Here is a 25,813-nt window from a genome sequence, read left to right on the forward strand (position 1 = left end):
TGCCAAGACACTTGAGAATAATGGAAGGTAGAATTTCCAATAAATAATGAACAATAGAAATCCGTTCTTGTATCATAGGCTCTACTTAAAACCAAAAGCCTTCTTCAAACCTTTCAAAGTCGTCAAAATCCCCACACATCATTGTATCATAGTAGTAGTAGCACAATGAAAGCATTTAGCGGAGGAATCAGTTTTACAATACCTAAATCACAGTATGAGAGTTTTAGCATCATAACTGGTATATACACAAAGAATAAAACCACATAAAGATGCAATGCACAGGTTGGAGAGTAGGATAACAATTAACAAAGAAAAGAGAAGAAAAAAAGATACTATTCCTCTGTCTCTCGAAAATTACACACATTTCTATTCTTTCCAAAAGAGCTAGGCTTACCACAAAAAAGATCAAACAAGTTTTTGTACTTAATGCCTCAATCAATTCAATTCCCATTCCTATAATCTGATCAAACACCATTTCCTTTTCCACCTTTAATATCTAAGTAACCACACATATCAGAAAGAACCACCGAGTTTTTGGCGCACCTCCTTTGATGCAACATGGCCTCTACTTTCAGTTAAATTTGAATTGGCAAGGACCTCAGAGGCAATTTCCCAGCTTTCACTTCTACCCTCACTTGAGTGCCTTGCTTCGGATCGAATTGTTGGGGCCCGGCGATCTGAACCCAAAGCTGAATCAACTTCAGATGTATTATGGAGAGGCCCATTACTCCCTCTACTCCGGATGTCCTCATCAATTTCTTCAATATTCCGGCGCTGTGATATCTTTAACAGGTCTTCACCAATATCCAGATCGTCTTCAACTTTAGAGCGAGGGTCTCCTCCCATATCCTGTTCAGATTCCCGGGAAATGATTGGAGGGGGTGGCCTTGGTACCTCCTCTTGGACAAAAGCTCGAAAATTGTTCCTTGAGGGCTTCACTTTTGTACAAAATACTTCCAAGAAATTGTTTAAACAACCACGGTTATAAACATTGAACCTGTTATCGGCTCTGTACCGAAAGTTCTCATAGGTAGTCTGCAAAACAAGTTACAATCAACCAGGTGATCAAGTTCTTGCAATACACGGGCTTTTAAGAATCAGAGATTCAGAAAATAAATTTGTATTGTTATAAGCAATGTGTACATAGAACATAATTTATCTTTCATACTACGGGAAACCACTATAGGGGATGACTCTTCGCACATCTTGGGACAAGTGAATCAAGCTCACACTATCAATGTATTTTGGAATGAGGGAAAGAACATATAGAATTACCTTCTGAGATTTAAGATTGCTACTTGCTTGGATGAAAGGAAAAGTATGAGGGACACGAGTTTAAGATTTTAAAATTATCTTCTTTAAATTTCATTCCTTCCCATTCATCATAGTGTGCACGTCCACATAACATGAAGTAATGAACTATTTCCCATAAATAAGGAGCCTGGTGGATTTAGAAGATTAAAATATTTTTTAAGAGTGTTGTTTCAATCTAGTTTAACCGAGGACATATTCTACTAATGCATTTTTATTCACTTAGTAGCCAGTTTAGTCTTTAGGACAATGAACAGTAACTTAAACAAGATATATTCAGAAATGTAAAAGATGTCAACTGACCTGATTTGTGCCAATAAGGTACAAATGAAAGCCAGTAAGTCCACCAACAAACCACAAAGAGATGAAACAGTATGCCATTAATATAACTGATGCAGGGGATTCTTTCATTGCCCCCCAAACTGTCCCGTGATCATTATTCATCAGAACCTTGATGTAAAAAGCTGAGATGGAAAACACATAGATACATAGAATAGTGGCTGAAGAAACAAACAGAAAGAAGTAACGGTAGTTCCTCTGCAATTTGGAAAAGCCATAAAAGAATTAAGAGAAACCAAACAAGCCAAGAACATCAATATGAATAAAGTAGTTATCTCATAACATCAAGAACATGGCTAATACCAACAATCATACCAGCCCAATACATTGGCCCACCCAAGGGCAATGGTGATCAAAACGTTCAACACAATTGTTGCAAATGGAGCAATGTGAACAACGAGGTGGACGATACAGCATACAAGTATCACAATATTTCACCCTCACGGGATGACCATTGACCATTACTTCTTTTGTTCGAGGGAACTGAAGGCTTGGAGTTTGGCGACCCCCAATATCAACTGAAACTGAAGAGTCATAACGGAACTCTTCCTCTGGTGGATGTAAATTCCTTGGAATAACACCCGGATCACGTGAGGAAGTAAGAAAGAGAAGAATCAACACCTATAAACAAAAATATTAAAACAAAAAAGATTATAGACAACCAATAACTAGACAAGGAATTTCCCTAAAAATGATATTTAAATGAAAGAAAATGTGATCACCAAAACAGCTTACAACCTTCGCAAATATTTGAAAATATAAAAGAAAAGAAATGAAAAGAAAATGTATCAATATATGCATTGTACATTTTTTATGCTGGCACTATCTGGGGAAAAGATCGTGAGCATCTGAACCTCTCTATTGTTACAATTTCTTTTTTATTAAGAGAGGAACTAAGAATACCATCTAATTTATAGCAAATGCAACACATCATTGTTGTTTTAAATTTAATTTATTAAGCTTAATTTTTCATAATCAATTTGATCCCCTTGATTGGATCACATGCTTTACAAGATTACTTGGATTTGAGAACAAGTCTCTTGGATTATTATTTACCCATGATATTTTTATTCCATCCCGAAAAAATTCTTCAAAGGACTAGTATTTCACTTATAACCCTCAACAGCTGTAGTTCAGGATGATGGACCGTTCTTTATTGAATTGTATAAAGAAGCAATTGGTCAATATTGGCTCAATAAAGAAATAAAGGTCGATGGGATAGATTAGGGATCATTACATCCTTTGTGGTGCCTTATAATAGGAAAGAATTTTATACTTCAGACTCAGGTCAGAAAGAATGACAAGGGTTTCCATGGAATAATGACAAGGGTTTCCATGGAATAATACAAGGGTTGCAAGCATGATCACTAGTGAATCTGTCAATGTGGGAATCAAGGTCTGCCTGGTTTTGGGTGAAAGACTTCCTTGGCAGGCTTTGCAATTGCTACCTAATCCTGATTTCAATATTGACCTCATTATTTTTGTTTAAATTGTTCCATCTCTTCTATCTGTATTCTTTACATATCAAACTGCCTTCTAATCACACTTTTTGTTCATCAGATATTTTTTTTCCTTCAATTTGTAAGCTACTAATTTGAAAAACCATAAGATGGCACGAAATAAACAAAAAAACAATAAGAGCTGGAAAGACATAGAAAGAGAGGCTACATACTTACTGATTTATCATTGCATGATGCAGAAAATAAAAATTTATGACAGTAAAGAGTCATTTATATTTTTACCAATTAATTTAGAATTCTTAGAATATGTTCAGAAATATCCCCAACCTATATACTATATTTCAACCATATGTCTAGCTGGAGTGGGACAGATTTTTCCAAGCACACGTCCACACATCCACCAATATGGGACTTGATGCATGGATAGATAACATGGTAGGTGATAGGGATGTCAAATAAACATTTACCCACGGGTATTTTCCAAACTCTCCTAATTTTGACAAGGAATACCTTAATTAACCAAAGATGAGTATGGGTAATATCTGACCTTTAAAATCAAATATGATGAAAATGGCTATGAACATATTTGTCTCATCTCTATCACCACCATACTTCTCCCTGTTTTAAATTATTAAAACATCTTTAATTTACTTGGTACTCTATTTTGAAGCTTATATAATCATAATTTCTTTCACATTATTTGGCAATAAAGAGAAAGAACACGTGTGTCCATTTGACATTGAATTCGTGATAATATCATGTATAGTCAAACCTGCATGTTCTGTTGCCATCCCTAATAGATGACCTTTTCTTAATGGATCTAGAATAGGTTCTAATATAATCTTGGAATGTAGGTTAAACCTCATTCACCCTTAACTGGATTGTAAGGTGAGGTCTATCCCTCACTTGTATAGTACAATTTGACCATATTTTTAGCTAATGTAAGACATTTTTCCCCAAAAAAGAATGATTAACAGAAAGATTAGTTTTGGGTCAATTGAAATTACTCTTTAATTGATTGGAAATCAACCAATATAGCAAAACATATTTAGCCAAAAAAATTCTCTCAATAATATTTAGAGGTACCATTATCTGTTACCAAACCCATTATACTACATAGTTCTTGGAACTCCTTTGTTTTGTGCCTTCCGTGTTACTTTCAGTTTCCAGTGACAGTAATTTTTTCGAACTACCAGTTATTAACAGTTAAAGTTCATATCTTTTTCATACCATCGTGTCTTTATTCCAGCGTCACTTTGCCCTGGATCTTTGGGCCTTTGTTCTTGTAGCTTCTCCTCTATGAGCTGAGTTGTTGACTGTGTTTTCCCATTTGCCAGTACCTCACTTGTATCTTTGGCTAAGTTTGGTTCAGTTTGCCTGTGCTTAGCAAGGTTTGTTTGTAACAAACCAAGAGAAGTGCTTTAGGGGAAAAGCTGCTTCTTAAAGCTAAAATTGTTTGCCTCACAGCCCCTTATTTCATAGCTCATGAGTCAAACTTCTATTCTTATTGCTCACTTTCCTATATTGCATAGTAAATTGTGCCTTAGGTGATGATGAGATGATCATGTATTTAAACCGTGACTTCACTGATTAAGAAATCTTTAATTTTAGTGTTTTATTTTATTGTTTTAGTTTTGAGCATTTACTTTTGTGGAATAGATAGTTATCCTGTATACATTACTTTGGAATTGTAGCCATCTCTACCAAGCCACTTTTGGAGCAAAGTACTCCTGTTAGACAATTAAAAGTATATGTGAGGAGGAATAAAAGGGGAGAAAGTTAGAGGCGGGAAGAGGGGATAATCTGTTAGAGGAGAGAGGCTATTCTGTTAGAGGAGAGAGAGGGTATAAATAAACAAACAGAATAGAGAGAAGGGGTATCAAAGATTATTTTGGGATTTAGATTGGACCTCTTGCCTAGTGGAGGAAGGGAGGCTTCCTTGGGAGAGAGATTGATACTTGTATTTTCTTTTCTACACATTACAAAGGAAATAGAAATACATATACATACATGTTTCTTTTATACTGTTGAGTGTGTGTGTGAGCATAGAGCTGCTGTTCGGTTCCTTGAATAAAGGAACCTAACAGATTTGGTCTGACCTACCGGATCTGTTCGAAGGGACGAATGGTGGCTATGGAATCGACGGTGGAAGAGTTGAAGGCAGAAATGCGAGCGATGACTCTCGAGTTTCGACGAGCTTTCGGACGACGCTCTGGAAACCGAGATCGGAGCTCTGAAGGGAGTCGAAATTTTGTAAATGCCAATCGAGAACGACGATCATCAGAGAGTTCTGAGGAGGAATCGGATGACGACCGAGGCGAAGTACAACCCAGCTGGATGAAGCGCGTTGAGCTCCCAACTTTTGAAGGTACTAAACCCACGGGGTGGATAGCAAAGGCTGAGAAGTTTTTTAACATCCAGGGAGTGACAGAGAAAGAGAAGATGAAGTTGGTTTATATATGTATGGAGGGAGGCGCTAACTACTTGTTCCGTTTCTGGCGGAAGAAAACTAGACACCCAACGTGGAAGTTGTTTACAGAGGCGCTAATGCGAAGGTTCGGAGGAGTGAACCGGGGCACTGTTTTTGAGAAGTTGGCTGTCGTGCGACAGAAAGGAGACGTCGATGAGTATATCCAAGAGTTCGAAGTACTCGTGGCGCAAGCAACCAGAGTAACTAAAGAGCAATTACTGGGGTATTTTTTCGCTGGTTTGCAGGAGGGATTGCGCAACCTAGTGAGACCACACGACCCACGCGACTTGTTGGCGGCAATGGAGCGAGCTCGAGACGTCAAACAAGTGGGGTTGATACCGCGGGGGAGTAGTGTTGCCGGAGGAAAAGGAGGGGTGTCGTGGGGAAGATACTCTGCGAGTTCCGAGATGGTTGCGAGAACGAAAACTTTTCGAGGCCCGTCGGAAGGGTCTGTGAACGGCGGCGGAGGGCAAGGGATGAAGAAGGACGTTATTTTGAATACCGTGAATTCGAAGGCGGGTAGTAGCGGAGGAGGAAACGCAGGAAGGGGAGTCAGAACTCTGTCGTACCCAGAGTATATTAAGCGAAGAGAAGAAGGACGTTGCTTCCACTGCGGCGGACCTTACAGTCCGGGCCATCGCTGTGCTGAAAGGAGCATGCGTGTCATGATATTGGCGGAGGAGGCTGGAGAAGAAGCAGAGGAGAATGTCGAGGTGGAACAAATGACGATGGAGTTGTCGGGGTTGTCCGTCGGAGGACTCACGCGATCTAATACAATGAAGCTGCAAGGTTGGGTACAGGGAAAGAGAGTTCTGGTGCTAATTGACAGTGGAGCTAGTCATAGTTTTATATCCACCAGATTGGTGAAAGAATTGGGTTTGGAATGCACCGACACACGCCCTTATAAAGTGTGTTTAGGGGATGGGCAAAAGAAAGTGACCAGTGGGTATTGTACAGGAGTCCCCGTGATATTAGAAGGTTTGGAAGTCAGAGATAAATTGTATCTCTCTTTGAATTAGGCGGTGTGGATGTGATATTGGGAATTACTTGGTTAGCTTCCCTAGGAGAGATAAAAGTGGATTGGGGACAACTCATTATGAAGGTGGAGCAAGAAGGGAAAGAAGTGGAGATAAAGGGGGATCCAGCTTTGACACGTAGAGTGGTGAGTCCAGAAGCACTCATAAAGGAAAAAGGGATTGAAATTATGACTCTAGTTTGGAGCTTGAGCCAAACGAAATTGATGATAGAAGAGAATAGCTTAACTCAAGATGAGGAGGCAGAGTTGAAGCTAATTCTAAATGATTTTGAAGGGGTATTTAGAGACCCCCAAGGATTACCACTTGAGAGGAGAGTCGACCACAGAATTCCCTTGAAAGAAGGCAGTGAACCAGTAAATGTGAGGCCATATAGGTACCCCCATGGAATGAAAACTGAGATAGAGCGTCAGGTGGAAGAGATGTTGAATTGGGGCATTATTAGGCCCAGTAACAGCCCTTACTCTAGTCCAGTAATACTGGTGAAAAAGAAGGATGGAAGTTGGAGGTTTTGTGTGGATTATAGGGCATTAAATAGAGTAAATGTGGTTGACAAATATCCTATCCAAGTCATTGAAGAGCTGCGGGATGAACTCCAAGGAGCGTCCTATTTTTCAAAAGTTGATTTGAAGGCGGGGTATCATCAGGTAAGAATGAAGAGTGAAGATATTCAAAAAACTGCTTTCCGGACACATCAAGGGCATTATGAATTTCTTGTGATGCCTTTTGGGCTAACAAATGCCCCAGCCACATTTCAAGACATGATGAATTCAGTATTAAGACCTTTATTGAGGAGATTTGTGTTAGTATTTTTTGACGATATACTCGTCTATAGCAAGACATGGGAGGAGCTGTTTTGGAATGGCCAAAGCCCAGAAGTATCAAGGAGCTGAGAGGATTCCTCAGGCTAACTGGGTATTATAGAAGGTTTATTAGAGACTATGGGAGAATAGCTAAACCCCTCACTGATTTGTTGAAGGGGATGTTTAAATGGTCTACAGTAGGAGCAATGGCTATGCAAAAGCTTAAAGAAGCTGTGACTACAGCTCCAGTACTGGTTCTACCGGATTTTAATCAAACTTTTTGTGTAGAGTGTGATGCCTTGGGTACAGGAGTTGGGGCAGTTCTATCACAGAAAAACAAACCCATAGCCTTCTTTAGCAAGGCGTTATCTGAGTCTTCTTTGACCAAGTCCATCTATGAGAAGGAATTGTGGCGCTTGTGCTTGCTATACAACATTGGAGGCCATACTTATTGGGTCAAAAGTTTGTTGTCTTTACGGATCAAAAGAGCTTACGTTATTTACTGGAACAACGTATTACCACTCAAAGCCAGCAAAGTTGGCTAGTTAAGCTCCTTAGGTATGAATTTGAAATCAAATACATGACAGGTGCATCCAATCATGTGGCTGATGGGTTATCCAGGAAAGGAGCAGAGGGGGAGGAAGCAGACAAGGTGTTACAGATGATATCTAGACCATACTGGTCTGAATTTCAAGAAATCATGGAGGAGGTGGAGAAGGATGAGAGTTTAAAGAAGGTGCTGGAGGAAATAAGGGCAGATCCTAATTCTCATCCAGCATACACGTTGGAGCATGGAAGATTGCATTACAAGGGGAGACTTGTCTTGTCGGCAAAATCTATTTGGATACCTAGATTGTTGGCTGAATTCCACAGTAGTGTCACAGGAGGACATTCAGGGGTTTATAGAACCTATAGGAGGGTGGCACAATCTCTGCATTGGATGGGAATGAAGAAGACAGTTACAGATTTTGTGACTGCATGTCTAGTATGCCAACAGCACAAATACTTGGCGGCCTCTCCCCAAGGATTGTTGCAGCCTTTACTTATACCCAAAGCAATATGGGAGGAGATTAGCATGGATTTTATAGTAAGATTACCCAAATCTCATGGGTTTGACACGATACTAATGGTGGTGGACAGACTCAGCAAATATGGGCATTTTATCCCAATTAAACACCCTTATAAAGCCAGATCAATAGCTGAAGTGTTTGTGAAGGAAGTGATTAGACTTCATGGGATACCTATGACCATTGTCAGTGATCGAGATTCCACATTCTTGAGTGCGTTTTGGAAGGAGATTTTCCGCTTACAAGGAACACAGCTGAAAATGAGCACGGCTTATCATCCAGAGACGGATGGGCAGACTAAAGTTTTGAATAGGGTGCTGGGAACTTACCTAAGATTTGGAGTCTAGTGTTGCCTTGGGCGGAATTTTGGTACAACACTAGTTACCAAGGAGCATCCAAATGCACACCTCTTGAAACTGTGTATGGAAGACCCCCTCCCACTCTCACACGTTTCATACCTGGAGAAACAGTGGTGGAAGCAGTTGCACAAGACTTACAAACCCGTGATGAGGCTTTGACACAACTGAGATACCATCTGGCCAGGGCTCAAGACCAGATGACACACTATGCCAACAAGAAGAGGATGGAAGCCAAGATACGGGAAGGAGATTGGGTATTCCTTAAAATCAGGCCTCATAGACAGACATCTATGCCCACAAGGTTACACCCAAAGCTTTCAACAAGGTATTATGGACCATTCTTGGTGGAGAAACAAATAGGACATGTTGCTTTCCGCTTGCAGTTACCAGAAACATCAAGAATACACCCTATATTCCATGTTTCCCAATTGAAGCTAGCTATAGGAGATCATCCGGTGGAAGGAACTCTACCAACTGAACTGCAAGATGACAGACCCATGTACACTCCTCTAAAAGTGTTACAGCGCAGGAACCAGCAGCAACAAGGGGAGGAGATACCCCAAGTTTTAATACAATGGCAAGAGGGTGGTTTAGATGGTGCTACTTGGGAAGAGGAACATTACATCCGACAGCAGTTCCCTGACTTCAACCTTGAGGACAAGGTTGATCTTGGGGAGGAGGGTAATGTTAGACAATTAAAAGTATATGTGAGGAGGAATAAAAGGGGAGAAAGTTAGAGGCGGGAAGAAGGGATAGTCTGTTAGAGGAGAGAGAGGGTATAAATAAACAAACAGAATAGAGAGAAGGGGTATCAGAGATTATTTTGGGATTTAGACTAGACCTCTTGGCCAGTGGAGGAAGGGAGGCTTCCTTGGGAGAGAGATTGATACTTGTATTTTCTTTTCTACACATTACAAAGGAAATAGAAATACATATACATACATGTTTCTTTTATACTGTTGAGTGTGTGTGAGCATAGAGCTGTTGTTCGGTTCCTTGAATAAAGGAACCTAACAACTCCACACCACTATCTGGTATTGACATCTATGAACCTAAGACAACAATTCTCTTAAAAAATTCTTTCAATACATGATTTCTCAAGAAATGATGGTCTACTTATGAGAAGAAGTATAATAAAGGGATATATCAATGGAAAACCAACCAAGAAAAATATTTAGACGAAACAGTAGAAAGTTCTGTATAAAGAAATAACCTATTTTAAATTTGGAACATGGGGCTTACAGAATAACAAATCTCAGTAAGCATACTGTAAAACTATAAAAGCATAAAATGACAAAGAACAGAAAAACTTACATAAATATTAAAGAGAACTGCCACCACCAAAATAGCATATCCGGCATTATATGAAGAAAATTCATGCCGAAGATGTCTTGCTACAAATACACAAAAGATGATAACTGGAACAATGATCAGCAGCAAGGTAACAAGAAGTGACCTAGCATCCGGTCCAAATATCAACCTTCCTCCAAATAGGAATTTCTGTATAAGATTAGGATAAAAGTATATAAGATTGTAATTGTAATATGTAACAGAAAATAGTTAATAAAATAATAACACTACCGAAATTAGCCAGTAGCAGAAACAAATTTACTAAAGTGCTACCTTTCAGAAGGTCAACAACATTACTAAGTTTTGGTAAAAAACCAAGGTCCAAACTTCCATTCTAAATTTATAACAAAGTTTATCTTGGATCAGTTACTGGCCCACCTACCACATTATCCACAAGTATTGGGCGTGAGGGCTGTATTAATAAAGACTCAAGTCCAACATTGACTAAGATAATACATAAATAGTATATACCCTCATTCCATGAGCTAGCTTTTAGTGCTGTCTGCTGAGTTAGGCCTAAACCACATGCTAAGACTTTGTGATAGGTACAAAGGGAAGGTTTTCAGCAGAAGAAAAATTGTATGATTTAGTTTATTAGGAGATATAAAAGGAACAAACAGTTATAACTGCCTGTGGGTAGGTTTTGTTGTCTCAGACTTTTATAAAGTCTATGTAAGCAATTGTTTTTAGCAGTTTTTTAGGAAGTTTTGTAAAGGAAAGGCTAGGAAGAGTCTGGCCCTCTCGAAAGACCAGGGCTAGTGTAACAATTTAGATTACTGTGCTTGTTTCATTGTTAATAAAGTTGTCTAGTTTTTCTGGGTGAACATCCAAGAACTTGTCTTGGAAATCTTTACAGTTTTAAATAAATCTGGGTGTCTATCATTGGTATCAGAGCCACTTTCCTGGTGCTGTGGTGGCTGTGCGGCATGGTCAATACGAGAATGGAGGCAAGATTGGATGGATTGGAGTGCATAGTGCAAGAACAGGAACATGAAAATCAGAGAAGGTTCCAAAGGTTGGAGGAAATGCTTACAAGGTTGACAGGGTTGGTGGAATGTTTCACATCCTCTAATAAACAAACAGCGGATAGTGCTTCTATTGCCAAAGAAGGCAGTGTAGGCAATCTCAAGATTGATGGAGGGACTGAAAGTGGACGTTCAGGACTGACTGGGGAAAAATGGAGGAAGCTAGATATTCCTATTTTTATAGGAGAAGATGCTTATGGCTGGACTAACCGGTTGAAGAGATATTTCCTGTTGAAAGAAGTTAATGAGGAGGAGAAGATGAGGGTTGTTATGGTGGCTTTGGAGGGAAAAGCCCTGAATTGGTTCCAGTGGTGAGAGACTTGCTATCTGAATCCCACATGGGGGGCTTTCAAAGAGACAGTTGTTCAACGGTTCCAACCAACAATGCTTCAAAATCCTTTTGAAGTCTTGATTGGGCTTAGACCAATTGGATAGGTGGGAGAGTATATTGAACAATTTGAGCAATATGCAGGATTCTTGAAAGGTATAAGGCAGGATTATTTGACTGGCATTTTTCTGAATGGATTGAAGGACAAAATAAGGGCAGAGGTTAAGTTGTATGAGCCCAAGAGCCTTGCTGAGTTAATGATGAAGGCTCAAATGGTGGAGGAAAAGGTTAGAGTCACCACCAAGGGGGACTCTCTCACTGTGCAACTTCAAAGTAACACCTACAGACAATTGCCACCTACTCGCAGTTAGTCCAAGGAAGGGGGAAATTCGGTGAGTTTTACTAACTCCAACAGAGGAAGTGGAGAGAGCAGTGGTTGTGTGAGCACCATCAATAGTTCTCCTGCTAGGACTCAACAAGGAGGGGCACCATTTAAAAAATTGTCCCAAGAAGAATTGCAAGATAAGATAAAAAAGGGCTTATGCTTCAAGTGTGATGAAAAGTTTGGGCCTAATCATACTTGCAAAAATAAACAGCTCCATATGCTTCATATTTCGGAAGAGGAAATTCAGGAGTTAGGGGAATCTGCTGCCTGCATTCATAAAGAAGTTCCAGACTTTCACCTTGAGGATAAGGTGCACCTTCATGGAGCGGGTGTTGATAAGTTTGATACAGTTTACAAAATAAGGAAAAAAGAACGTAGTTCGTACAGTTGAAAACACCTCTCATCCATTCAAAACAACTTGGAATCTGCAACAGCCATCAATATAGAGTTCCTTGCTTTTCACCTTGGGGACAAGGTGAAACTTCATGGAGAAGAAAAACTGTATGATTTAGTTTATTAGGAGAAATAAAAGGGGCAAACAGTTATAATTGTCTGTGGGTAGGTTTTGTTGTCTCAGACTTTTATAAAGTGTATGTAAGCGGTTGTTTTTAGCAGTTTTTTAGGAAGTTTTGTAAAGGAAAGGCTAGGGAGAGTCTGGTCCTCTCGAAAGACCAGGGCTAGTGTAACAATTTAGATTACTGTGCTTGTTTCATTGTTAATAAAGTTGTCTAGTGTTTCTGGGTGAACATCCAAGAACCTGTATTGGAAATCTTTACAATTTTAAATAAATCTGGGTGCCTACACTTTGATACATTGTTTTGTTGAAATTTATTCAATTTACCCACATTAAACAAGTAAACAAAATAAATTAGAAACAATGTCTAATATATTCTACGTTTAGAAAATTGATTACTGGAAATATACTCTAAAGATATTAGATGCTTACTTTCTAGGCACACACAAATGTTAGCAACAGAACACAAATATTCAACACGCCCTTTATCTGTTTATAGAAAATCACACTCAATATTTGATGCATGCCCTTTATCTGTTTATTAACTTTCATTCAGTGATTACAAACACAATTTCATACACATTCAAATTCTGCACACTAATAATGGGACAGATTATCAAATATCACTGTCGGAGATTATCTTTGAAAAGGCATGGTAATTAACCACAGTTCTCCTGCCCCCTAAAACAATTAAAAATCTAGTTGCCAAATGCAACACCTAGAAGTTGTTGGTTCCTTAATGTTTAAAGCAGCAAGCATGCCAAAAATGTTTTAGTGAGAAGCAATATGATATCTATCTCATAAATAGAATATTGAGAAGAGTGTTTTCTTCCATAATCATAACACCTCTTAGAACAGAGTTCTGGTCTGAGTATTTGGTTGTACCATCTATATACACTCATCCCATCATTCAAGCAATTAAGACCGTCAAGTTGTTAAATGTGTTTTCATTGACTATTCTACTCCAGGCTACAAGTGCTATGATCCATCAATAGAAAACCTTTGTTGCCTTTGTCTTTGAAAACTGTACTTCCAAAAGCTCTTCTTAAGGGGGAAATTTGGGTAAAGCTACACATTTGAAATTTAAGCTATCTCTCTTAAAGAACCTATACCCAAACATTGAATCCTTCCCAAATACTCACTGTTCCAAACCCCATATCTGTCTACAGGGTTGATAGTGAAGAAATTCCAAAGACTATTCAGAAGGTCTTAGAGGTTCCTAAACACAGAGAGGAATTGGTGGAAGAAATGAGGGCTTTGACAAAACAAAAAAAGACGGAAGTTGATATAGTTACTCATAGTGAAGAGATCTATTGGCTTCAGATGGCCTTTCAATTTGAAGTATAGAGTACAAAGCCTGTCCTTTTGAAAAAAGGTATATACAAACCCACAGCACCAACTATGTAGAGAACCTACCTAGGGCAAAGCCGAATACAATTCAAGTTCTCCAATCTCTGGCAGCAAATTAGAATCTCCTACAACATAACATTTGTTGAATGGAGATATTCAAGATAATACAACACATTGCAGAGGTTTTGTGGAGTTGAGTTAGGCTTAAAGTTCACTTCTAACATGGTATCAGAGTCATGGTTAGAGCCTATCCCAACGATATTTGTTATTTGCTGGATATATTGTTCCACCCGCTATCGGGCCGCTATCGGACCACCTATTAAAAATGTCTAATCCCACGCTCGAGATGTATATACCTCGGTGTGAGAGTGGTGTGTTAGAAGTCCCACATCGACTAGAGATAAGGCCAATTCATAGTTTATAAGTGGGTGCAAACCTCACCCTACAAGCCAGTTGTGGGGTTGAGTTAGGCTTAAAGTCCACTTCTAACAAAGAGAAAGCTTATAATGTTCACGTAAGGAAAGGATTTAGGGAAAACTTTAGGCAATGGATCTCAGAAGCCAGTTTATGACTACCTTGGTGGAGTTTACTGGTGAACTAAATTACCAGAACCCATCAATGACCTCAAATGACTCATTTCTATAATTGGAACGAAAACAATATTATCATCTCCTACTAAAGTTTTGGATTCAACAGGTGAACAAATTGATTGGTAATTCAGAATGCAGAGTAGTCCATATAACTCATTCCAATAATTGGAAAACAATATAACAATCTCCTACTAGAGGTTTGGATGACATAACTGGGATTATCTTCCCTTTTTGCATGATCTCTTTTATCATTTAGCATCTCTGTATTGCTATCTGATTACATGAACTCTGGAACTAAAATCTTTACATTGATTGGCTTAATTTCATGTTATTTTCAATAACAAGGATTTGGATTGGTATTCTGTTAAGAAGTGGACTTTAAGCCTAACTCAACTCCACAAAACTGGCTTGTAAAGTAAGGTTTGCACCTACTTATAAATTTTAAATTGGCCTTCTCTCTAGTCGATGTGAGACTTCCAACAGACACCCCTCCCACTAAAGTATATACATCTCGAGTGTGAGACTAGACATTAATGGGTGGTCCGATAGCGGCCTAGTAACGGGTGAAAAAATATGTCCAACAAACAATAAATATCGCTAGGATAGGCTCTAACTTGGCCCTGATACCATGTTAAGAAGTGGACTTTAAGCCTAACTCAACTCCACAAAACCAGCTTGTAAGATGAGATCTGGCACCCAAGTATACACTCTAAATTAATCACATATATACTCTAAATTAAGTAGGCTTTAAACCTAACTCAACCCCACAAAACCGGCTTGTAAGATGAGGTTTGCACCCACTTATATATTTTAAATTGGTCTTATCTCTAGTCGATGTGAGACTTCCAATATATTCAAACTCATCCGAAGTGTTTTCCTATAAACCCTACTTTTAGTTTCTAACATTATCCAGAAGAGATTTACATCATTCCTTGGCATCCACCTAATAGCTTAAGCCTGTGGAAGAGTTGACCCCTTGTCCTTAACATGGTAAGGAAAGTCTTTGTTGAAGTGATCAACATGTCATACTTGCTGCTCACATTCTCCATAATAAAATTAAATTTCAGTATAAGGAAGAGTGGGTCAAAGCATTGTCAATGCTTCAAGCCCAAAGGGCTTATGCATTAGGGGATGCCTTACAAGGAACCATATAAAAAATGTTAGTGATCAAACTTACAACTTATATGGTTACAACTAAAATTAATAATAATAAGAACATTAATTGTAAAAAGAAACAAAAGGTCTTGTAAAAGTGGACTTTTGTGGTGGAAACTATATTAGCAATTTTAACCAAAAAAAAAATAAAGAAATATGGATAATTCTTGCCAATCATAACAATTAAGGTGTGGAGAGGCTTCTGTATGAAATGCAGCCACCAGTCTAGAGCCTATTGGTATATTCATTGTAGTCACACTCCTAATCTCCATCAAAATTCCTGGTTGTGTATTTTAAGGTTTTAAAGTTGGATCACATGTGAGACTGAGCCCAAAATCCCAATATAAGTATATAACAAAAGTGAAGAGAAAAAGTACAGTATAGCATGTGGATCAATCTGTTCGAACACGAATTGATAAACTAATAAAATATGACTCTTAACACATAAATCACACAATACGGCAATACAATTGCTGTCCAAAGAAAAAGGTTTCCTAAAGAAAATTTTCTCGATCCAAAAACTGCTAATAACAACACCCTCCTCCATAGTACACCCTAAATATACATTGATACATAACTAACAACACTTATTTTCTATGAATAACTGCCGTCAAGGAAGTTTCTAATTTTACTAGAGCTAACACTGAACAATTAATAAAGGAAAAGTTATTTGCTATCACATATTCTAATAATACATTACTGATCCAATTTTCTACTCAAAACTGCCAATTATTATTTACTATTACTTACACTTATATCTAGTAATACAAAACTGTGTGACAATGACAGATATTGTCAGTTCCAATCATAACCATTGTTAATTATTCTCCCACAATGCAAAAGAAACTAATGGCTAAATCACTGTTCACTCTTGGAGCTGATTCTTTGGCAAATATGTTGGTGGTTAACGTAAAAGACAAGTTAAACTGGAATTTTAGAAAGCCAGTGACAGGCCTGTATGGAATTCCATTGGGAAAGTCCCAAACAATGGTTTGATCAAAAGCTTATCTTTTGTATATTTTGTCCAAACCATGGATTTGAGATTCCAAACAGGACACCTAGACACTACAAGTAAATTGAGGTTGCTTAGAGAAAGTCCCCCCAAGGATTTTGGTTCTACATGGAGCTGAGGTTGTTGGCAACTCCTGTGATACTTTATTTCCAAAAAAGGATAGTTGCTTAGCACTATCTCAAGCACAGAAACAGATAAAATATATTCATATGAGTTTCATTCGACATAAAGATGATGCAATACAGTGAATGTAATTCAACCCTGGCTAAGACAAATTTTGTTGTATATGAATGAAAACTACCATCAAAAGATGAATATAGAAAATCAATCACAAACGACCTCAAGTTAATGATACTTCATATCTTCTTGAATTCCATAAAACCAAAACTGAACATGCACCACATTTAGAAGACAGCAATAAAACAAGAAAAAAACTGTAAAATAAAAACTACTTTGTCCATGAGACAAAGTATCTCAATAAGTCGAGGATAATGCTTCAAATTAACAAGAGAACTCAAAACTAATGTATAGCTTCATGCATCTTTCCCCTATTACAAATACAAAATAAAAAACAAGCTGAGCCGTATCATTAACCTGGGAGATGGCACAAAGTTAAACAACCACATTAAATTATCCTTTCAACTATGTCCTCCAATGAACCACTATCAACACTCCATCAGTTTGCTTACAAAATCAGGCTTACTCACACAAACAAACAAGACAAGGCTTACAAATACAAAAAACAGCTCATTTAATGTTTCCACACTTCATAAAGCAAATAATCCCACTCCAGCAGCTCTACATAAACAGACACACCTGTTCCTAAATACCAAATATTACACTGCACTTCTAGACTAATTTTTTATAACTTCAATTCAACTCACTTTCAACTTTCAAGCCACAACAAGAAAAAAAATTTGTGACAAAACCCATCATCATGAACAATAAAAAAATATATATCTCCATATCTCATTTACCAATAATCTTCACATCTTCACGCATCTCTCCCTCACTGAAATAAACAAAACTCTAAGCACAAAACCAGCTGCAGCCAGCCAAGACCAGTTTTAATCGCATTGAATTCTTGTTTCAACTGACTCTTCCAAGGAACCACCATCAATGCCCTATCAGTTTGCACTCACAAAATCAAGCTTTCTCACACCTTACAAAGACAAACCAAAGGATACAGCCCATTCGATGTTAAAATAATCTCAACATAAAATCTCGCTCCACACACACCCACCTCATAAATTCTGATACCACACTCCCAAGTTATTTTATTTTCTCTATACTCATTCACAATTTCAACCTTCAACCAACAGCAGGAGCAGAAATTCAAAGTTCAAACCCACTTATCTCATTAAATATCAAAAATAATAAATGTCAGAAAACAGCACTTTCCAACTCACAAAAACAAATCCACCACATACCCATTTAAAACATCAAACACAACAAGCTATATTCACAAAGAATTAAAAAACAGAGAAAGAATATTACATTACTTCCTTTCCATGCTTCATAAACGCGCTTTCCCGCCATTATAAAGAAGAAGAAGAAGTTATGCTGCAACAACTCCTTCTTATAATAACTCTTTGCAAACCCAAAACATACAAGTTCTTCTCATCTCACCAACGCGTTCAATTACTCCAAAACGACCCCACCGCTGAAAGGTAGTTCGATTCAGCGATTGAAGGGTCAAAATCCAATACTTCCACGATTTGGGTGTAGCCCGTTAAGAACCCTCCTCTAGAAATAAGAAGGGTGATTCAAAGAAGGAGGATTTCAGGTTCGGAAATTGCAGGTTTGGTTTTTCGGGTAAATAAAACAAGTTAATAATAAAATATAATAGAGAGAGAAAGATGGAAAGAGAAAAAAACAACACAACAGAACAGTGTTGAAGAAAGAAGAAAGAGACACGGGTTTGCAATGTTGGTGTTGTGCGACCAGAAACCCTTCTTCGGCCAGTGAATGTGAAATCTCTGAAATTCACCACCTCCATGAGGGAGGCGTTACCCATTTTTCTCACTTTTAATAATTTTCACCATTATTTTTTGTTGCTGTTTCATCATTTATTATTATTAATTGACTTTCACTTCATTGGAGATGTAAATATTAAAAAAAACTGCTGTTATATTATATAAGAATGTATCATTCTTTCACTCATTTTTTCAAATCATATTTATAAAAAATGTTTTCTTATGTATGAATAAAAATCCTGTATTTTACAAGTGATTTAGTTGACAATTTAATTCAACTTGTTAAAAAATAGCAAAATAATGATAAGGAAAATTAGTTTGTGATCAATTATGTTCACAAATTTGGAAAGAAATTAATAGATTTATTTTATTATGATTTAAACAATAATCAGTTTGGTAGTAGTTAACTAAAAAAACTAATTTTTTGTAAAAATACTTTGGATTCTCAACTAAAAAGATGAAGAATTTATATTGGGACAGTTACGTCCATTAATGAAGTCGTTATGAAAGTTATAAAATAAATTGATATTAATATTGATATGATTTTGGGATAATTAGTTTTTGAGAAGGATAAAACATATTACATACAGTGATTTATAATTGAATGATACATTTACTGAATAAATTATTTACTTATTGTTTATTATTTAAATTTAATGCCAAAACTTATAAAAAATTAAAAGAAAAATAGTTGAGAAGAAGTTTGTCTAGGATATTGGTAGCTTCAATAAATTTTTAATTTATACATTTCAACTGATAACTTAATTTATTAAATTATTATATTAAAAATATTTTATAAATGGGTTAATAAATGTAAAATAGTATAATATATAGTTTCATAAATTTTATTATATGAATTAAATTTGCATTTCTAAATAAAAAAAATATTATTATTTGTTATACTTTATAATTTTTAAAATAATTAAATTTGTATTCAAGTTTTTAAAATATTTATTTATTTTTTAAAAGTTGCATATGTTATTTTGAGACAAGAAGTTTTATGTAAATGAGTTGATATAATGAATATTGATTAAATTTTAAAAAAATAATTTAAATTATTATTACAGTGAAATTCTTTTACGTTATTTTTATTGTGTATTATTTTTACTCAGAAATATATAATGAAATTTTATTAATTTTTTAATTTAATCTGCATATAAATTAAAAAACAATCTAACAAATACTAAAAGTAGTACATAAATTAAAAAAAAAATCTAACAAGTACTAAAAATATAACAAATAAGTAATACTATGTAAAAAATTAAAACATAAAGAATAGTAACTGAAGAAAATGATAGAAATTATCAACAAAATACTAAAATAACTTATACCTTGAAGCTAATAGGTTGTAAAATATTATTACACTGATTAAACTAGCTTGTAACTACTCAGATAAGATACTGATTAATTTATTGATCTTATTACCAAGCATATTTTAACTATGAAATATCTTATATTTATATTTTCTATTATGTATTATATTATTATTGTTGTTATTAATTGTAATGTATGAAATTTTCCATTTATTTAACATTAATATATTTATTTTAATTTATTTTTTATTAATTTTATTGCACCATATGATTCTTAAAAGATGTTGTAATAAAAACATTTTATAAGACTCTTTCTTATACTATATCATATACACAACAACCATGGTGAAAAAACATTTTGGAGCAAATGGGACCCACCTTGAGAAATTACATGAAGACAAGGTTTTGATAGAGATAGTCAATTTTTTTCTCTCTTTATCATTGAAAAATATAAGACAGAGACAGAGAGAGAAAATTGAAAAAGGTAAAAAAATAATAATAATAGTGAAGTGAAGGTGAGAAACACAAATGGAAGTGCCAAGCTGTGCATCACTGCTTTACCTTTCACTTACATTTTCTTTTCACTTACATTTCTTCTCCGTGATCTTCTTAAATGATCAACAATAAATGAACGAGAGAAGATACAAATTCAAAAATATAAAATATTGAAGAATTTTCTTTGGCTAAAAAGATTTATAAACATTGCTATAAAGGTAGTCATATTTATAAATAAATAAATATATATATATATATAATATTTCACATACAAGAAAAATATTATAGATATTTTTTTCAAGAAATAACATTAAAAAATAATATATTTAAATTATGCTTTAAATATATTTTTGTATATAATTTTAGTTAGATTTAGATTACATTTTTAAATAATTATCATTTATATAAATTAAATATATGTTTAATTAAGTTTTAATTTTAATACGTTAAGATTAATATCTTTTGGGGTTTCTATTTATAATAGAAGAAATATGGACTAAGCTCAAAATACAAATAAAAAATAATAACAAACTAATTAAAGATAAAAGATAAATATAAAATAAAGATAATATATCTAACACTCCCCTCAAGCTACTACATCCATATATACCAAGCTTGTTACTAATATAATTCATTAAGTATTAGCGAAAATATCTACTTCTGCACTCGAGTGACAGCAAATTGCTAATGATTTGTAAGACGAAATACCAACCAAAAAGACTCTCCCTAAGCAACAAATCTAAGGAGTTACTTCATGTAAATCTCTTCTTGTAAATCGCCGTTGAAAAATGTATTGTTGACATCTAGTGGATAAAGAGATCATTGTTGGAGAGCCACCATGACTATAAAGAAACTAACAAAAATCATCTTTTCCATGGGAGAAAAAACATATATGAACGGGTCAAACGCAATAGTGACAAAAGGGAGGTCAGAAGAGACGACAGTGGAAGAAGTCATGGATGAACAAGAGAGGAATTATAAAAATTCAAGATTCTCTAATCAAGACACCTGAAAAAGGAAAAAGACCAACCCCAATGCTCTGAATAGCTGCCTGAGTGGAGACGGAACGTACAACAACACACGATGAACCTGAAAGCGGAAAACGAGCAACCTCAACGATCAGAATTAAACATGCCACCATTCACGACGAAAGAGGTAGCAAATTCATAACTTTAAAAGGCGTTGAGAGCGCGTAGGATCGAGCTATAATGAAGGCGTCATTAATGGCATGGTGGTCGCTTGGCCGAGACGATTAAAACCATGTGATCATTGGTCGAAACTAAAACTCAGGTAGTGACAGCGGTAGACGATGGCATTGCCGTCGACAACAACAAATGTGGTGGTAAAGACAACAATAATTTTTTTCTCAAAAGAATCTTGGCTCTAGATACCATGTTAAAAAATGGACTTTAAGTTTAACTCAACCCCACAAAACTGGTTTGTAAAGTGAGGTTTGCACCTACTTATATATTATAAGTTGACCTTATCTATAGTCGATGTGGGACTTCCAACACTATAAATTTAGATATTTTTAATTGAGTTTGAAAAACAGGAAAAACTCTAAAAGGGAGTTGAATAGAGTTTTCAAAAACTTTTCGTAAATATGTACTAAACACTAATCTTGTTTAAGAAAACGTATATAAAGAAAAGCAAGAAAGACAAACTTGTTTTTATACTAGTTCACTAAAGCTGAGTTACGTTCCACTCATTGTTTAGCTTAACTGAACTAAACAAACAAGTGTTTTTATTCTTTTCACAATTTACAAACACAATAAAATTGTTTTGGAAAAATAAGTACAAATCAAAGCTTTCAATGAAAGTATGTTTCAATATAATGAAATCTGAAGACTTGTAAAATCTTTTTTTAAACAAAGAAAGCATTAGATGATGAAGGTTCAAAAAGAAAATAATTTTAAGTCAATGATAAATTATTTCATTCTTCTCTTCATCTAGTCATCTTTATATAGCTTTCTTCGATAAATATCTCTTACTTAGAGATAGTTGAGCATGTATCCTTCAGGTACAAAGTCAAGTGCTAGGTAGCGTCGGAACAACAATGCTTTTTACAGAGGTGGCATGTTCGACTTCCTCAGAGAAAAAAACATTAAAGAAACATTCTAAGAATGTTTTTTTATCTCTTACCATCTTTCATATTTGTACAAACTTTTGAATAAAGCTTGGTGTTATAACAATCTACACAGATAAAGAGAAACAAAACACCACAAACAAATGAATACAAACTATACATGCAATTAATGTTATAAATGTTGCGGAGTGTTTAGGCATGTTTAATGTATTAAGCTTTAAGCGTATATATGTTTTTTGAGTAATATATTGTTTACAAAGTGCATGGTTTAATGAAAGCTTTGTTTTAAACATGTTAAAATATTAAATTTATTTTCGTTAGACACTCTTTGTAAGTTGTATGAAATATTATTCATACTCAACATAGACATTTTGCTCACATGTTCAACGTTGTTTTTATCAGACATATTCTTCAGATTATTTAGACTATGAACATTATTTCAATTGTTCGATTGTAAAATTTCAAAATAAAATTTGTTAGATGATCTTGTATTTCTAAATGATCTTTATCTTAATAAAGTTCCTATCAAATTCATTTTGTACAAAAAAAAATTAAATTTTTATATTAAATATTAGTTATCTAATTTTTCATTAATTTGTGACATGATGTTGTATTACTTACATTATCTTACTTATTCGTTTTCATGTGTTAGATAAAAGTTTTGTAATTAGATATAAAATATTATAATAAATGTAAAACAATATGTGATTTGTATTGTTTGAATATATATTAATTATCATCTAATGACTTCCACAATTATCAAGAAACTATTGTCATCACCACCATTAATGTAAGTGAGGATAACATTTACTTATTATTCAAAATATTTTATATCAAAGTAATAAAATTTTTACTTATTAAAAAATCATTTATATTTTACATTAATCATAATATTAAAATCTCATGTTTCTCAATACAAAAATTAAGTAAACAAAATAATGAAAATATGATAAGAGTGATACATTATCCAAAATTGTAATAAAACTTTTATCATAAATGACTTTTATTGTAAAGTGATATCATTCTCATACAAAATTAAACCACAGAACCCACTTAAAATTATAAATTCAATAATAAAAAAAATTAATAAAAACTTAATTGAACTTTTTCAAAGTATTTGAAACTTGATTTAGCTTTAAATATACAAAGAAAATTCTGAATAGCAATTATTATTTTATTAAAAGTTTAATTGAATAATTAATCTTTTTACTTGTTATACATAGTGAAAAGGTAAATATTTAATATATGTGATAATGATTTTAAATTAACACTAATTTAATTTTAAACTTTATGCATAAAACATTACACTAATTATCAATAAAAAGTGATATAATAGTAGTTTTTCTCTATTCTTATATTCATCCATCTTTCATTTCTTTTCATCTAAGCACTCAAACTTCTTCAAATACTAAAACAATTGTCGACTGGCTAACTTTTATTTAGGCAAATAAGTCAATATTATTTAATAATTTTTAAGAGAATATTGTTATGATAAAATTTATTATCTTAGCTCTTCACCGGATCATTTAAAAACGTTAACGTCGTTTTTTTTTTTAACACAGGGAAAAAAAATCCAACAAAGCATCATTAATCTAATTTTGTGAATTCTTTTAGTCTAATTTTGTGAATTTTAGTCTTTGTAATCTAACTTTTGTACATTTTTTTTTTCAAAAATCAATGAAGTGAAAGTTTAATTTTGTTTGTTGATGACACGTGGAAATGGTAATAAAGTAGAAAATTTTGAAATTAGAGAAGTTAGAGAAAAATTATTTATCATATTTACATTTAGTTATTATATACAAATGGTCTCGTGATTCCAACACATATTTATATAATAAGATTCTAATGTTAAACTTATATAGTTTATATATTTTTTGTGATAATAAATAATATGTTTTAATAGTGTATTTAATAATTTACTTAAATAGGAAAAGAAATATTATATATAGTTTAAATTAATATAAGAAGTTCAATAATGAAGTTTAAATGAAGGTCTTAAAATATAAACAAAAGTATTATAAATTTATTAAAATAATATAATGTTTTTTTAAAAAAATTACTACACAAAATTATGACCTAATAATTAAGTTTAAGATTTAATTTGTTAAAGAATACTTTTTTATATAAAAAAGCTTTTAAGGCACAAGATGAAAATGATGAAAATGATAACAATATGCTATCAATATAAAATTTCAAGTAAGTATATATAATGCATACATCATATATTACTAAGTATCTATCCTAAAAATATTTAAGAAATTGGTTTTTTTTATCAAAAACTTCTCTTCTCAATCAGAATTCCGGATAAAGATTTTATTTTTTAAAATACACGAGATAAAATCTCTAAATATGTAAAGAAGATTTCGTGACTATCTTATGAAGATTATAATAATCAAACTTTAGAAAGCGATATAATGGAGAAAAGCAACAATGTGATATGTTTGATCAAGAGGTTTCACGTATGTGATGGTAACAACATCAAATAAGGTAAGGACATTGTAATATTTCGATTTTTAAGATCTGACGTGTTATTAAAAATTGATAAAATTCAAAATTTATCATAGCGTGAAAATATAATGAAGGAAATATTTTAATTATATTGTATTAACTTGTAAAACAAAATAACTTTAAATGAATTTCAAGATTATTTCTCTTCTTCTCTTGAGTCATTCAAGCTTCTAGAACATCTGTCACATTATTTGTTCATATATAACACATTATACAATAATCGCCAATAATTTATTTCATAAACACACAAACATATGGGGTAAGCTACCGATAAAACAATCATAACATCAAGATACATGCATAGTGATTATATCAACCATAATCAAATTCACAACAAGATATGTATCTTGTGATTATACCAACCATAATCAAATATGCAACAGAATACATACCTTCTGATTATATCAACCATAATCAAACACCCATACATAGTAGTAATAACAATAGGATTCCTAATCCTCTAACATAAACAATTCAATCATACTGAATTACTCGATCCTCGACCCCGATCCTTGAACTTCGATCATTGATCTTTGATCTCTAACCCTTGATGTCATCACTAACATCTCACACATAGACCCTTGGTCTATCCACTCATCAACGCTCACGCTAACTACTTACTATAACCATTATAGTAAAGTCACTATCAACATAACATAACCTAGAGCATCTCAAGTACCATGATCATCATCATAGATACACCATCATCATCCTAGTCATGAACAACACCATGAGCATCACCGTATCATAATACCGTAGTGGAAGGAGTCCATCTCACTTCTATACCCTACCTCACCAATTGTACAACCCACCTATAGCCTCCCTATAGATCATCTCCTTCCAATGCACACAAGGCAAAAGTAAGCACATATCCGAAGATAGA

General features: G+C 34.4%; 1 protein-coding gene across 2 annotated transcripts; it reads right to left on the reverse strand.

Annotated features, from left to right (window-relative positions):
* Positions 1-243: 243 nt before the first annotated feature.
* Positions 244-18,541, reverse strand: LOC124832644 (protein S-acyltransferase 8-like). Of its 2 annotated transcripts, none has more exons than XM_088112167.1 (5): positions 18,055-18,541; positions 10,158-10,343; positions 1,966-2,271; positions 1,615-1,848; positions 244-1,035 (listed from the first exon to the last, which is right to left on the reverse strand). In XM_088112167.1, exons 1-5 carry the CDS (start codon positions 18,070-18,072, stop codon positions 514-516), a joined length of 1,266 nt encoding a protein of 421 aa, XP_087968293.1. In that variant the 5' UTR covers positions 18,073-18,541; the 3' UTR covers positions 244-513. The 2 variants fall into 2 exon arrangements, with proteins under 2 accessions (XP_087968293.1, XP_047162858.2); XM_047306902.2 differs by having other exon boundaries at positions 18,050-18,540.
* Positions 18,542-25,813: the final 7,272 nt, after the last annotated feature.

This window comes from Vigna umbellata, chromosome 4 (assembly GCF_029865625.1).
Source record: "Vigna umbellata cultivar VRB3 chromosome 4, Vumbellata_1.0, whole genome shotgun sequence".
Classification (NCBI taxonomy): domain Eukaryota; kingdom Viridiplantae; phylum Streptophyta; class Magnoliopsida; order Fabales; family Fabaceae; genus Vigna; species Vigna umbellata.

Excerpts from the sequence above, each read along its gene's own strand:
- LOC124832644 (XM_047306902.2), bottom strand. The coding sequence starts at position 18,091 with ATGGCGGGAAAGCGCGTTTATGAAGCATGGAAAGGAAGTAAT. Across the intron at positions 10,344-18,049 it reads AAGCATGGAAAGGAAGTAAT|AAATTCCTATTTGGAGGAAG; the intron begins GTAATATTCTTT and ends AATCTTATACAG. Across the intron at positions 1,036-1,614 it reads ACCTTATTGGCACAAATCAG|ACTACCTATGAGAACTTTCG; the intron begins GTCAGTTGACAT and ends CTTGTTTTGCAG.